Consider the following 14,684-nt stretch of genomic DNA (forward strand, 5'->3'; position numbering starts at 1 on the left):
TGTCTCAACGTGGTCTACAGTTTGAGAATAATACCAAAGGTCGAGTCACATTCTTGAACATTTATTTTGATGAACAGAAACGACACAACCCAAATGACTCTTCATGTTAACAGAGGGCCTCTGGGAGAAACCGCCTCAACTCCAGCCTGAGTCTGAGGCTACTGAAGCGCTCTCCTCAGAGAGAAAGATCACCATCGAGGGGGTGGGGGATAAAGAAAATAGCTTTTAGAGTTGGCTTAAAATAAATTAGGCAAGATGGGCACTGCATGAGCAAAAAATCAATGTAGAACATGATGGCTGTTAGGACGATAATTAGTATGAGAATGAATCAGCGAATTGTCATTATTGTCAGGAGTTCCATTGTGATGGTCAAAACGTCACTACCTGTGTGCAATGGGGCTTTAAAGTGGATCCTGAACACCGTCTCACGGAACTCAAGTTATACCCTTTCACTTCCATTATGCTTCACGATTAGCTAGAACATTGAGAACTATCTACCTCAGTACACAAACCTCCATTTGAGTAACTGTGGGTCCACAACTTCCATTTCACAATGTGACGATTTACACATTCCACGGAAGAGAAAAATGAAACAGACGACATATGAAGAGCTCATCTGAGATGTAGCTTCTACAGTGATCACATGTTTTGATACAAGTCTTAATGTAAAACACAAAGCTTAAAATACATTTTTTTTCTCTTGGAAAAAGCCCATAAAAATATCTGTAATGTAACAAAATCTGGCATTGTGCCCCAAATCATGGGCCCAACCCAGTCATGCAAAACTCCAACTCAGTCCCAGGTTTTAGCTTTAGAACAAACCAGTTATTATTACAATAGCTTTCTTTGTAACTGTAACACAGTGTGATACAAACATGACAGTTAAATGAAACTTAAAAGGCTGAAACTACCAAACAAAGACAGTAACTCAATGATAGATAACAATACACGGTTTCCCACAAAAAACTGCTTACAAGAAAGACAATGTTCCTTTTCTGTGCGCTTCTTATTTTCACTCTAACACAAGCAGGGCTTCGGTCGAGCTATTCCAACAAAGGGAAGCGAGCTCAGGATGACCCGGGACAACGACGCACACCGAACAAGCCTGAGGCAGTGACCGAGGAAGCCAAATGGAGTACTGTTGACATCAGAGAGGGACATTTTCCAGCCCAAGAGCGCCTGCGGCGAGGGAGCACTGCTGACTGCCTTTTTAGTCAGGAGGTGCCCAAGTGGGTCTCTGGTCCAGTCCACCTGCACACAGGTCCCTCAGGAGCGACTGCGGTCCTCCTGGGTGCCCACCAGCATTTTACTGTACAGCTTCTGCTGCTCTTCTTTAAAGGTATCTTTTACCTTGCCTCGCTTCAATCCCCCGTCCCTACGAAAAGGATACAAGATGACAATTATGAAAATATCATAATAATATTCCATTTCTTATTAGGTTATCCTCCGTCACAAACTTGTTTGTGACGCACACAGACCTGATTTAATTGCTGTGAGTCAGCACAGATGAAAGCAGGGCCTATGAACTGGATCACTGAAACATTAACGCAGCCATAATTGAGCTTATTTGATATACCTGTAATCTGTTTGCCTGTGGTCAAAAAGTCTTTTCACCAGTCAGTGATTAGGACCAAAGATTAGAATCATTAGTCATTTGGGATTATTACCATAGAAATTAATAGCAGTGACTCGTAGCGTGCAATAACATATGATCAGAGAGCATCAACTCATGGTTGCGTTAAGTTTTCATATAAAAGTGTCAAAGAAAAGGAATGAAAAATTTGCACAACTTTGCACACATTTTCTAGTTGAAACATCTAAGTCAACATATTTATTTCTAGCATTTAGCACTGATTTGCTGGGCACCTGTATTTCAGGCAGAGTCTGTAAGAATAGAAATGGCAAGATATTGACCTCTCTCAGGGCCGAACTACCCGTCATACCAGGAAACACACTTGTGCAAACAATGGCATTTCTGATGGCCGAGTTCTATTAAGAGACCCAATAAGCCGTCGCAGTGAATAAACACACGTGACTGGACCACCACAATGCCGCCAGTAGTTAATATTATTGATTACACCTGTGCAACTGTCCATTCATTACAGATTTCAGGTGCTGAAGCACGTTTATAATCCCTCGTCAGGTTGGTTTGTTAAAGCGGTAGAAATCATTGCGCTGAATGCGTGTTCTCTCACCACAGGAGGTCGACCAGTCCGCCTTGCCTGGCTATGGCGGCCTTCACACGGTTTGCAAACTGTACAGCATCCTCCCCCTCCTGTTGGCAGAACATGGCTATTATATCAATATGTCGGTGTTCATCAAATCGAACGCAACAAAACCAATTAGCTCCGTTAACATGTCGATTGCTCATCCATCATAGAAAAAGTGATTGGTTGGGCAGCCTCGAGTTAACCAACAAAGTCTCACCTCTCTGGACATGGGGGGGAGGTACCACACACTGCAGACGATGGCCCAGCTGCTCATCATACGTAACAGGTAGTTGACCATTCCAAACTTGCTGCTGTTCCAGAAAGCGTCTCCAAATCGGGGGTCGTACTGTGAGGATCAAACACAGCAGATTGATAGAAGTATCATCTCAAACACAACATTTCAAAAGAAAGTTGAGGGTTCAAATGTAGCAGGTAAAAATAACATCTTGCAGAAAGAAAACTAAGTACTCACCTTTATGGCCACAGGGTAGACTGTGGCATCAATCTCAAAACTGCCCTTCTTAAACATCATAACTGATGTGTTGTTAATGCAAGTACCTGGAGATTTGGAATAGGCACAGATAAGACTACTGGACCTTGGTCAGAAAAATAGATAAAGTTTTCAAATCTGTGCCAGATAATTCGAAAACTCACCTTCTGGGAAAATTAGAATGGGCAGTTTAGATTTATCTTCTACGTGGTCACTCAATCTGCAATACAAGGTGCATGTGGTTTACAATTCAAACTCTTTCAGATTCTTACCACATAATTAGAATTTAGGTAGAAAAGCAAAGCCTGCAATGCTACCTTTTGGCCACTAGATGTCTGTCCTTGACTTCTGAGCGTTCAAACCAAATGTGTGGGCAGGCCTTGACCATGGATCTCTGAATGACCCCCATCAGGCCACCGTGAATTTGGCCAACCTGACAAGACAAAGGCAATGGCCGTTTCAACAGACATTCAGTGACAATGGTGACTTGCAGCTTCCCGCCGAGCAGCAGTAAAGTTACCATGGCGTAGCAGCCGTCGCTGGCCAGGATGATGACGTCTATGGGCGAGGTGTGGTTGGCGACGCAGAGACCTCCGTTCTTGGGTTTATTCTCACTGGAACAGTTGACACAGAAAGACCGTTAGGCCTTGCACTTCCCAGAGGATTAATTGAACTGCAACAATGTTAAATTCTCTTGGAAAATGTGGGTGTACGCCATATTGGATAATACGCAGTCCATATTTCTAAGATAGTTACGATCTTAAAAAGAGAGACAGCAACACTTTCTCTCCAATGTGTGTATTTTTAGGCCCGGAGTAGAGAGGAATACGTGTTAAAACCATCAGGCCGTGATGGCAGACATTTAGGAAGCCACAACAGGTTGGGCCATATATTTAAAGTTAGTAGGGGCTTCTTTTTAATGCTGAGTCTTGTCTACAGTATAGTTGTGGAGAACAATATTTTGGTCAAATATATCCCTTGTGTACTATTGTAGTGACAAAGTATCTTGAAGTTGTTGTTAATCCCAAATAAATACACATATCAGAGTGTGTCCATGATTTCCAGAGGTCAAGGCAATGACAATGATTGAAAACGCACAATCAAATGAGAAACTATTTTCGCTGGCAACATTGAGTAACCATCCATCCTTGATCTCAATCGCAGATTTCAACAGTTTGAGTTCAACTACAGTCACACCTGCCATACAGTTAACGAAAAACAACACGAGCTGAGCAAATACATAAAGCACTAACTTCCTCCTGCACATCCTGTCACATGCGCCCATCCTCTACATATACGCTCTGTCAACTATTTAATCTACTGTTCCTCGTAGAGTCTCTGTCAATATAGTCAAAGCTCCGCAGCATGCACGTTGATCGCGGCACCGCTGCACATCCTTAAAACCATTCATTTTAACCAGCGATGTGCATTCTGTGGCCCCGAGCACGTTCTTTAAGTTAACCACATGGCTGTCGGGGCATGTCGGATTCAGTACTGCTGGAAATAAATGGAGAGAAACACACTAAGAAACCTGCAGCTAATACCCCCTTAGGAAAAATAAAGATTGTAGTTACTGTATTATATAAGTATTTTGTCAAGGAATGTTCCTTTTGGTCAAACATTCAACAACAATCTCGTGTGCAAGTAAGCATTACCGACTCATGCGCCTGCTGCCATCAACACAAATGTGAACCTCGGGCTCCCTGCCTTTCACACTGACACTCACGCCCGGGTTTCTGCGCCCCAAAGATGACCTCAGTCGTAATTATGGGACAACGCATTTCTTATCGCTGTGAGAGCATTGCTGCGGATGGTATTTGAGAAAGAAGAAAGCAGCGCTTGTGCGGCCTCGGGTTTTTAACACGATGTCCCTGGATTCAGGGACATTGTGTTAATGCATGTTATGAATTAATGCATGTTATGAATTATTAAGTAAAAGGTGAATAATAATAAATTAAGGGGTGGTCAAGGCGATTACCTGGTGGCTAAGTAGAGTACGAACTAGGTATTGCTTGAACATTGCAAGGAGCCTCCATGTTGGGCGGTAAATATCACACATTATAAAACCACCATGACATAAACCACATTGAAGTCGTTGTGTCACAGCTGTCGGTTTGGGTGAATTAAGGAAACCAGTCGAGCGTCTCATGGCTTTGCTTCCATTACTTGCTGCTGACATCATCACCACGAGTTATTATCTGAGCAAAGTGTCTTATGTTTATGTTTGTTTGTTTTCCAGAGCCCATCAAAGAAACTCCCACATGGGCTTGTACACATCCTGTCCTTTTCCTGATAAGGACACTAAAACTTTTTTTCCTAGGACCTTCCCTAAAACTAAAGTTACGAGTGCCATGAGTTTAAATAAGTTGTGGGACATGGGTGTAGTTCCCTTACCTGTCATGGTAGGTTATGATGGCAGTCAGAGCTCTGACACAGATTCTGTAGCACATCAAGTGGACTTTCTGACTGAGAAAGTTTTTTAACCTGGAAAAAAAAGGAGCGTACAAAACATGCTTTGTGTGTCAAGATGGCAAAAAAAAATCCATTTGTGCTTGATGACCAGCCTCTCATCCGCCTTACCTTCCGTTTGGCAGCAGCCCAATCACACACGTGAGGAACACAAGGAGGCCGACACCAGTGAAGGCGAGAGTCACCCTGAAAGAGAGACAGGCTGTTACACCCATGTTCTCTACGAGCGCATTCTAACAAGGCAAATCCTTATCCACAAACGTCTTCCTTCTCACCCCTGAACATATTCAAGTGTTCATACTTTGTACATATTGACAGATGATTAAACTGGCCAGCAGGCGGACTATAATCTGGATGAACCAGTGATCCAGGCTGGAGAAGGTGCTGATTCAATAGGACGGGGATTAGCGCGACGCGAGGGGGGTGAAGGAGTCCCCTGCGGCCCTGAGCCAGGTCAATATTCAACGAGACAAGAGCGAGAGAATCCGTTCAGTCCGGATGAGACTCCCCTCTGGCGAGGGGAGATGAGCCAGCCTGGGCCTGGTACCGAGCCACTGTCCCTGTGACTGCCTCAACTGACCCAGAGTGAGCATCAACCGACTCAAAAGTCGACTCGAGCCGTCTGTGACAGCCTCATGCGGTCCGCCCACGTCATGTGATGTTTCACAGGCGGCTTGCGCGCCTAATTGACTGTGAATGTGTTCGCCCTGAACACTACTTCTTGTCTAAAGCGCGCTGGCACTGCATTCGGCCCGTGACCGCGCACAGGTAATTGCTCTTGGGCTGTGTTTTGTGGTGGTTGACCCCCAGAGTGCCGGGCGTCCTGGACTAGCCGCCATGCAGCGTCTGCATCATCTTATTCAAACGTGACTAATCAAAACAGTTACAGCTCCTCACCGGGTTCATTTCAATATTGGATGCAGACAAAGACACTTTCCAGCGTCACAATTGTGTAGCATCGGTATAAATAACTCTTGAATTACACGCCCAACTGGTCATGATCTTTGTCTCTGCTGTTAACGTGTTCAGGAGCAGCGTTTAAGTGGGAGCAGCTATTAATTACTGACTCTGGCACTCGTGTGAGTACCAAGCAGTCATCGGCTCTGCTTGATGCGTTTGCTTTTCCTCACAAGAGGTGCGGTGAGGGTTACCCAACATAAAGCAGAAACCCTCTATGTCGGAGGCCCTGCTCATACCTGAGAGGCAGCAGGAAGCCGTAGCGGATCAGCAGGCCCAGCCCCCACAGGACGGTCAGCCTGAGGCTGATGTAGTGGAAGTTGTTGTTGCTGCGGGTCAGCAGGTTCCAGGACTCCAACTCCTCAGCAGAGAACCGCTTGGTCACCTCGTCGTCCATGATGCTCGCCACTCCTCGCCGAGCGAAATAGAAGATGTCGGACATCTCAAACTCCGGTGCCGAGTTCAGTTCCCGGTTGCTGCCGCTCCGCCGGATCTCCTTGATCTCCTCCTCCAAGGAGGTGGGCTCCTTGGCAATGATGGCTGATGTTAGGCAGGGAGGGAAAAGGATGTCAGCGATACTAGTCTCTAAAGCGGACACGCCCACTGAAGATGCACACAGGGAGCACTTCTTACCATTGGAGTAGGGTTTGTACAAGTGGTGGTTGTTTTCTTTTGCTCCTCTCTCTATCCGCAGTGTGGCCCACTGTATTAAAAAAGGCAGAAATGGGTTTAAAAAATACATGGAAATTCAGCATGCTCAGGTAACTTTTAACAAATTAAAAACCACGAGGAACTGCTCACACTTGAGTGTTAAAACACATGAAGAGGAAGCACAGCCAGTATACAACACGTTTCTATGGCAACCGGCAGCCACAACAAGCGAACTGCTGATAACCAGCTGTTTCCTGCTCAAGTTTCCCAATGGTCATCTATCCAGTCGCAGTAATATATATATATATATATATAATTGAGAGTCCATCCTCAATTTAGAAGTAGGGATGTACGCAGTGTTTAAGTCAAGCCCGATGATGACTGATGAGGACACAAAAGAACAATCCTCGTCACAAAGTGAGAGTGTGAATTAATAACTGGTATAAGAGAGCTCTGCTAAAGGGGCGGAAAAGACCGGATTGGTCCATCCCCAACTGAGAGGCCGGAAAAGGACACAGTGTTCTAGCAGCAGGACAAGTAGGAGGGTTCAGGAAGTTATGGGCTGGGAGGTGGCGGGCTCGTTTCCCCTTGGCCAATAGCCTCAGACTAAAGTTTATACCAAAAAACATGACGCTGCCACGGTTTAAGTCCACCAAACAATAGGTGCAACAAAGTTGAAAACAAGGTTGTATGTATTCTTAAATGGAGTAATGGTAAGCAGGCAAGAACAGCTGGAATTGGCCTGAGGCAGTTGCAAATATATATATATATATATATATATATATATATATATATATATATAAAGAAGAGCGATCCTATGACATTTCTTGTATCGGTCATGCTCTCTAAATCAGATATTTTTATATGCTGCAGACATAAAAGTTTCATGAATCTGGCCAAATTGAAACCCATTTGTTGCGCAACTTTGTTTCAGAGATGAACATCAGCCATTTAAAAATATAAATATTTAAACAGAAGTTTTTACTGGTACTGTACATAGACTGGTCATTTTTACTTATCTCAAATAAGCACATTACTAGCATTCCTTTGCTGCCTGCTCCAGCTGGGTTACCTTTGAACTGTGTACAAGTCGTAATAATAAATACACATTAACACGCAGCTGCAGTTGACTGGATTATTTAGCTTGACAGCAGAGGCGCGCAGACAGCTGCTCCCAGATCAGGAACAAAAAATAAAGCCGGTCCATCTTGAGAGCATGTGGATCCAGAGCAGCACGTGAAATTGTACATTTCATACCACAAAAAAAAAAACTCTGCGTAAATACTTTGTTACAATTGCGGGTTCAAGGAAAAATGACTAATTGCAAAAACCAAATGCCAATGAGGGTGAGGTCTTGGTTGAACACTGGATCATGCCATAGACACGCTAGCCATGACGCATGTCAAAATAGAGCCAACCAGAAAACATTGCTTCAGGTCTGCACACAGTCTGCCGTTTGTCCTTTGACCTTTTCTCTGTAGCTCTCGGCGGTTACGGCAATCATGAGCTAAGAACGTCTCATATCTCCCACTGGTCCATTTATTTCTGGCACAAGGGTTCAGGCTGGGTAGTGATGACAGCTTTACACAAGAGACAGCACGGGGGAAAACGGGGTCACTGGGAAACTGTGCGTGGAGTCTCACGGGGAAATGAAGTCGATGCATGACCACGATCCCCGAAGTCATTTCTAGTCAACTTTAGTCAAACTAAAACCTGCATATCAGCAAGATTCCAGGCTGCTAGAGCCACGTCACAGACAACAGGCTCCAAACAAGGTCTGGAGCACCCAGTTACATAACAAGGGAAGAATGACCCTGTGGCTGTGATGGTAATCTGCCTGCGAGTACAATGGCCGCTCGTTGGATGCTAAAGACACGCATAAAGCTGGTCTGATTCCTACAAACTTAGTCAACAAACTGCAGGTAGCTACTTTAAAGAGGCAGAACAGACAAAGTGCACAGCAAAAGCAAATAGAGGATGTCCTTGAAGGAGAGGGACAAGAACTTTTACTATGTTTGGTTTGTTGAAGAGCAGACCGCCCTCAGACTCGACCCGGAAAGGACCATTTATGATCAACACACGGCCTCGGACTCCAGCTGGCCACGTACGCGCCTTCATTAACACGCAAAGAGGCGAGCGCTTACCTCAAAGAGTTTCAATAAGGTTTTCATGTAAAGACGCCGGATGCCAAAGGACACCCCGAAGATGGCAGGCACGATGATGAAGACCAGCAGCAGGGTGAACCACACGGTGAGGGAGATGCCCAGCAGGATACACACCAGGTTGTCGAAAGGGTTGAAGGAGAGCTCCATCTCGAAGTTGAGGGGTGGGTCTGTCACACTGTGGAAAATCCGATGACTGAGAAGCACTTCACCCTCCTGGCCCCCGAAGTGGCCCTTGTCTTATGTCAGAAAAAGGCCGTCATCGAGACAACTAGGGGTTGGAGCTCCTCACGTGGAACAGAGAATCAACACAAGTACAAATGGCCATGTCGACGTTGCCCTCTTGGGCAATTTCACATAATTTCATCACTTCACCTTCCATCGGTGTTGTTCCGCAGGGGGCAGAACTGTAAAGTCAACAAAAGGCGGCTCTAGTTTTTTGGCAGATGTCCTCCCACCGGGGGACAGACATGTAAACAATGTCACAACTAGGCACAGCAGGTGGTTCTCATCGGGGGCAAAAGGGGGGTGTCTCTGCCTCTCAGGGGACCTGCAGAGAAGCACAAAGAAGAACCAGTCAGGGTGATGCACCTCTCCGGGTATACACGACGTGTGATCGTGTTAGTTCAAGTCAGAAAAGCGGCTCCATGTGCCCCCCCCCCCCCCCCTGAACAGTTTACAGTACGAACTTTGGACTCGCCTTGCTAGATTATTTCGTGGGGGGAGAAGACGGCAACTTGATTACCCAACGCTGCCGTTATCAACGCCGGGGCAGAGATGACGTCGGAGGCCCTTCCATCCTTATCGGCTCCAGTGATGCTAACGAGTGAAGCCCGGGCGGCGGGTTAGCTTAGGCTCCCCGCTTCCTCCCGTTCATGGCCGACGCTCTCTAGGACCATTTAGCAGCCCCTCCGCCCCCCTCAACAAACGCAGTTAGCTTCGACCGCGGATGGTAGCTGGTCTTGAGACACAAAACGCCGACGGCTTTTCCTCCAAAGTTAGCTTGTGGCCTCGCAGCTAACGGGTATGCTCAATTGTGCCCACCCTTCCGCCCCGGTGCGCTGCACTTCCTTTGGTTAGCTTGCGCTCAGCCCACCACGGGAGCAGCGTGCGGGTGAAACGTAACACGAAGTGCTGAGACGAACCTTTTTTTCGGTACACGCTTCGCTAGTACGTCCACGCTAGTGAGTCTCTCGCCGGTTACTTTTCGCAAATCAACAGTTTAACTGACTTCCTTACAGTTCACTAACCCTTTTGGTCCCGTTACGTCCTGCTCCGGTGGAGGAGGGCTTCACTGGTCAATCACTTGCCTTTGTCTTGCGGATCTGTAGGCTAACTCCACCCGGAGAGCAACACGGCCAGACAACGGACTGGCTACGTATTAGAAACGACCTGCCCTCAGATGACACTCGGCTCCACCCTGACCCCTGCTGGCGAGAACCATGTACTGCAACAACATTGTAATTGACGTGTGTGACCACTAGGATCGCTGTAGAGTAATGTTCTGATGAGCGGCAGGTCATAGCGGTCTATTGACGAGGCTGCAACGGATTTATTGAAGTGAAGCACAAAAATCCTGGAATCATGGTTAGGGAAGTAAAAAGCAGTAAGGTGTTCGAGGTGTGTTCTCTTACTATATTCTTCAAATGTAATTCAGTTATTCTTCAGGAACAAAATAACGTGTGGATTGGCTAGATTACATATTGAAAACGTAAAAATCTAACATCAAAATGTATATACATTGCAACTAAAGGAAAGCGGGATGACTTTTTGTACTTTATACAGTAAATATTTGACCCATAAAATACAGGAATAAAAAAAAAGTTTATTTGCACATTTACATCCATGTACAATCTTTTCAAGTAATCTCAGATACAGATAGTACTGAAATTTGGCACACCGTTCAACCTTGAATCCTGAATGAACAGGTATAATGCAATAGAAGGTAAAACTCAATTGCGTGTTATATTTATAGTGTATTTTCATTTTTTTAATCATATTACAGCCTTCATGAAATCATAGAAACGCAGTTAACATCCACGATCCTTTTACTTGTTTTCATGTACCAATAGTCCGTAGTAAAAGCGAGCATATTGTCAACATCAAACTCCACCAGAAGTGCATCCAGGGGACTCGTCATCACAAGCATCAAGCACTGCTCTCCAGTAGAGCCTCGAAGTCCGGGGAGCAAACCATTTTGTGTTTGACATTTCCTAATACAGTCAAGTTGCCTGTTCTTCCCTCAGTACCAATAGAGACCAACTCCTGAGGAGAGAAGAAGGTCAGAATTGTAAATAATTGATGAAAAATGAATATTTATTCTATGGTCAAGTTATAAAAGTTGTGCTGTGTGTAAACAGATGCAGCACGACGACAAACAAGACACACATCGCACCTGTAGAAATGAGCATGATGCCCCTAGAGACACATCGAGTGTGACTTGTCCCAGTATGAGCTGCACCCGGCCGGACTTCCGCACCAACATTTTTCCCACGAGACCCTCCCGCAGATCTTTCAGATTGCAGTTGCTGTCGTCAGCTTCGTCCTCCTGTTCAAAAAAATAAATAAATAACGGCTTTCACACATTACCCAGAGTTCATTGCGTATTTAACATGTAGACAGAAAAATATATCTACCGGCGATTCTGTTTTCAGAAGCACAGACTGTCCGTCCTCTGACTGCACCTCCGTCTTCACCGGCCGGTGCTCCTGAGTTGGGGGCTGGCCGGGCAGCGTGTCGGGCATCTGCATGAAGAAGAGCTCCTCCCCTTTGTTCAGGCTCCACCGATGCAGCAGCTCGGGGAGAACTTCGGGCTCGGGGAGAGGAGGGGGCCTGAAAGCTCCTTCTGACTTCTTAATTTCCGTTTCCTGCGGCTCCTGTTTCACTGAAGAGAAGATGAAGTGTATTTTGAGGGAGCTGCTGCGCTGACAACGTGCTTTCAAAAGCTTTCACACATATTGGAGGAGGCTGACGTGGAAACCGCCATGTAGATACAACACCTTCTGGTTTTATCTTAATACCTTCAACTGCATGTTCCATGGGTTCACCATCCTCCTCCTCCTCCTCCTCCTCCTCCTCTTTAATTTTAACAGCATCTTTACTAAATTCCTCCGTGAATCCCCAACCCGATACCGCAAGAGGGAGCTGGACAGGGCAGCTCCTGCGCTCGCTCCTCAGGAAGGGGTCGTCTATAAACTGAGAGAATGCAAACAGAAAAGAAGAGGTAAATGCAAGAGAAATGTAAAACAAAGCTGCCACGGGACCTTTAACTCGGGGGATTTTAGCGGCCCGCTGTGGAGAAAAGCAGTAGTGTTTCAAAGAGAAACAAGTGTCTTCAGAAAACCCAAATCTTCTCGCTTATTGTCGCGTCTACTTACAGAATCCAAATTCGTGCATCAGTATTGAACGGAGATTGTTTCAGAACCGGTTCAGAGTTATTTGGAATAACTTTAATAAAGTTGACAACCAAAGGACTTACAGTATCTCGCTCCAGCTTGGCAAGTATCTCTTTGGTCTCTTCCTCCGTCTCTCTCTTTTCCTTTTTAATATTGATGATGGGTGAGGGTCCCATGCTTGGAGCTTCTCTCTCATTTTCATAGCCACCTGTGTATGATGGAAGGATGCAATTAAATCAAGACACGACCCAATCGAGCATGTGTTATTAAGAAGAGGGGTCGTCCGGGTGAACTCCTACTTTTCTTTTTCATCATCATCTCAGCCGGCCCCTGCTCAAAAATAGAGTGGGACTGTATGACCTCCGGGCGACCTCTGCCCCTGCCTCTATCTCTCGGGCCTCGACCTCGACCACCATCTCTCCGGTCTCTCCTTGGTCCGCCTTCTGCTTTCGTCCTGTGATAACAGAGAAAGTTATCGGCCAACCATCAGAAAGTGCGTCGAATCCCTGCTTTTCTCAGACGCTCTCATCTTTCCTTGAGATCAGTTGGGAACTTACTCTTCTTTGACTTTCCTGCCGATAATGTTGGGTGTAAAGGTTTTCTAGAAAAAGAAAATACAAAAACAGTAACTAAGGAGGTGAAAAAGGAGGAATCAATCCTGGACAGTGATTACACTCAACAACGAGACGCGGCACATTACCTTCTTCACTCCTCCCAGCGTGAGGTCTCTCGAGCGCATCGAGGGGAGACGGCCGGTAGAGATGGCAGCGGGAGGCCGGCGGCCCATCAGCAGGCCCCGACCGCTCCCCCCAGGGGTCGGCACACGTTGACCGCTGGGGTCCCCTGATCCCGAATCAGCCATCCTAGAGCAGAGACCTGTGGCATAAGGAATAATAAAAATAATTGAAAAAGAGTGTACATATGACTGATTAATAATTCTAGGAATGAAATGCAGATGTTCTTAGCTACATTCTTGTTTACGTGTGGATAGAAGAACAGATTGAAAAGTATCCGGCTCCTTAACCAATAATGGACAGCAAGGATGATGCATTTATTTTTGTCTTTGAAAATGCCGTTTTTTGCCCTTCTAATTAGCTCATGCTGCTTTGCATGACAGATTGCTGTAAAAAAGCCATTTCAATGCACTGGAGTAAAGTTTAGTTCAACATTTAAGCACGGATAAGGTAAACTTAAGAGTGCTATACTTAAGTAACACACATGTGGTAGAAAAGTGTTCTGTTAAGGACATATTTGGTCATTAATTCATTATAAAAATGCTTGATTAACAGGATTTATTTACAGCAGTGTCATCTGAATGGAGACAGCGGTCTCTATTTCGCAGAAATGTGACTGCCCTTTTGCCACAGTTACGCATGTAATTCAGTGACATAATCAACTGACAGCTCATTCGGGTCAATGATAACTTTTTTATACCTTGACTTTGGCTTGTGATTTTTAGTGATAGTACATCAGCTTCTGCAGAAATTCAGTAGCACGTGGCCAAATCACAACACGAATACAACGACTAAACAGAGGTATAAGTGAACTTTAACATTGCCAGAAAGAAATATTTACACGAATCGCTTCTCCTGATACTTACGTTACGATTTACTCGGATGTCTCGATTCAATATCACGTCCTAACGTGTGAGAGAAGAGTCATTACAAGTTGTTTTAGGCTAGAGCAGGCTCTGACGCGGAATGACGCACGGCGCCATGACACTTCCGCAGTGTCATCAGCCGGCGAGTTCACGAGGATCACAACTGCGCAGAAAAACTCCCGTTGAAAACATCATGAAATACATTTAATTAACACACGGAAAAAGGTTATATTGATCTTGGCTTTGGGGGATTTCTTTCTACTACTCTACTCCTGTAAATAATTCAAATAAAATAATTTATTAAAACGAGTGCAGTCAGTGTAATGAAAAGTATGTAGGCTAATGCACACAGGCCACTATTCATTAAATTACATTTCATTTAGCTGATGCTTTTATCCAACACGACTTACAATAAGTGCATTTCAACCATAAGGATACAAACTCAAAAAAATCAAGAAAGAAGAAAGTGCAATTTCATTAAATAAGCCGATTTACTCAATGCGCTGAATTATTCTTCTGGCAGGAGATACAAATAAACAGGAAACTGTACTAAAGACCGCATAACAAGTCGATATAACACCTCACCTGTTACATTATAAGTCCTGCAAATATGGATAATAGATGATAATATACAATACATTAATAACATACACAGTGCCATATGAATGTGTAAAGAACATTTATGCAAATGCCCTGCAGTTGGGTGAGGAGTAAGCAAGCTATTATTTACTCTGTACCTGTGTTTTACAG

General features: G+C 45.0%; 1 protein-coding gene across 5 annotated transcripts; it reads right to left on the reverse strand.

Moving 5' to 3' along the window:
• Nucleotides 1-45: 45 nt before the first annotated feature.
• LOC119224569 (glycerol-3-phosphate acyltransferase 4) lies at nucleotides 46-14,082 on the reverse strand. 5 transcript variants are annotated; one of them, XM_037481663.2, is made up of 13 exons: nucleotides 10,190-10,360; nucleotides 8,922-9,489; nucleotides 6,760-6,829; nucleotides 6,366-6,666; nucleotides 5,281-5,355; nucleotides 5,095-5,184; nucleotides 3,221-3,314; nucleotides 3,018-3,133; nucleotides 2,865-2,920; nucleotides 2,683-2,768; nucleotides 2,428-2,556; nucleotides 2,196-2,275; nucleotides 46-1,375 (listed from the first exon to the last, which is right to left on the reverse strand). In XM_037481663.2, exons 2-13 carry the CDS (start codon nucleotides 9,087-9,089, stop codon nucleotides 1,267-1,269), a joined length of 1,374 nt encoding a protein of 457 aa, XP_037337560.1. In that variant the 5' UTR covers nucleotides 9,090-9,489; nucleotides 10,190-10,360; the 3' UTR covers nucleotides 46-1,266. The 5 variants fall into 5 exon arrangements, 4 of the variants coding, with proteins under 4 accessions (XP_037337560.1, XP_062418384.1, XP_037337563.1 ...); XM_062562400.1 differs by having other exon boundaries at nucleotides 10,179-10,360; XM_037481666.2 differs by lacking the exons at nucleotides 8,922-9,489; nucleotides 10,190-10,360 and adding an exon at nucleotides 7,850-8,261.
• Between the last annotated feature and the right edge of the window lie 602 nt (nucleotides 14,083-14,684).

The sequence above is a fragment of the Pungitius pungitius genome, chromosome 5 (genome assembly GCF_949316345.1).
Source record: "Pungitius pungitius chromosome 5, fPunPun2.1, whole genome shotgun sequence".
Taxonomy (NCBI): Eukaryota; Metazoa; Chordata; class Actinopteri; order Perciformes; family Gasterosteidae; genus Pungitius; species Pungitius pungitius.

Coding starts and splice junctions, on each gene's coding strand:
- LOC119224569 (XM_037481663.2), bottom strand. CDS start 9,089: ATGGAGCTCTCCTTCAACCCTTTCGACAACCTGGTGTGTATCCTGCTG. Junction 2,276..2,427: donor TCCCCCCCATGTCCAGAGAG/GTGAGACTTTGT, acceptor TTCTGCCAACAG/GAGGGGGAGGATGCTGTACA. Junction 1,376..2,195: donor GGACTGGTCGACCTCCTGTG/GTGAGAGAACAC, acceptor TCCTTTTCGTAG/GGACGGGGGATTGAAGCGAG.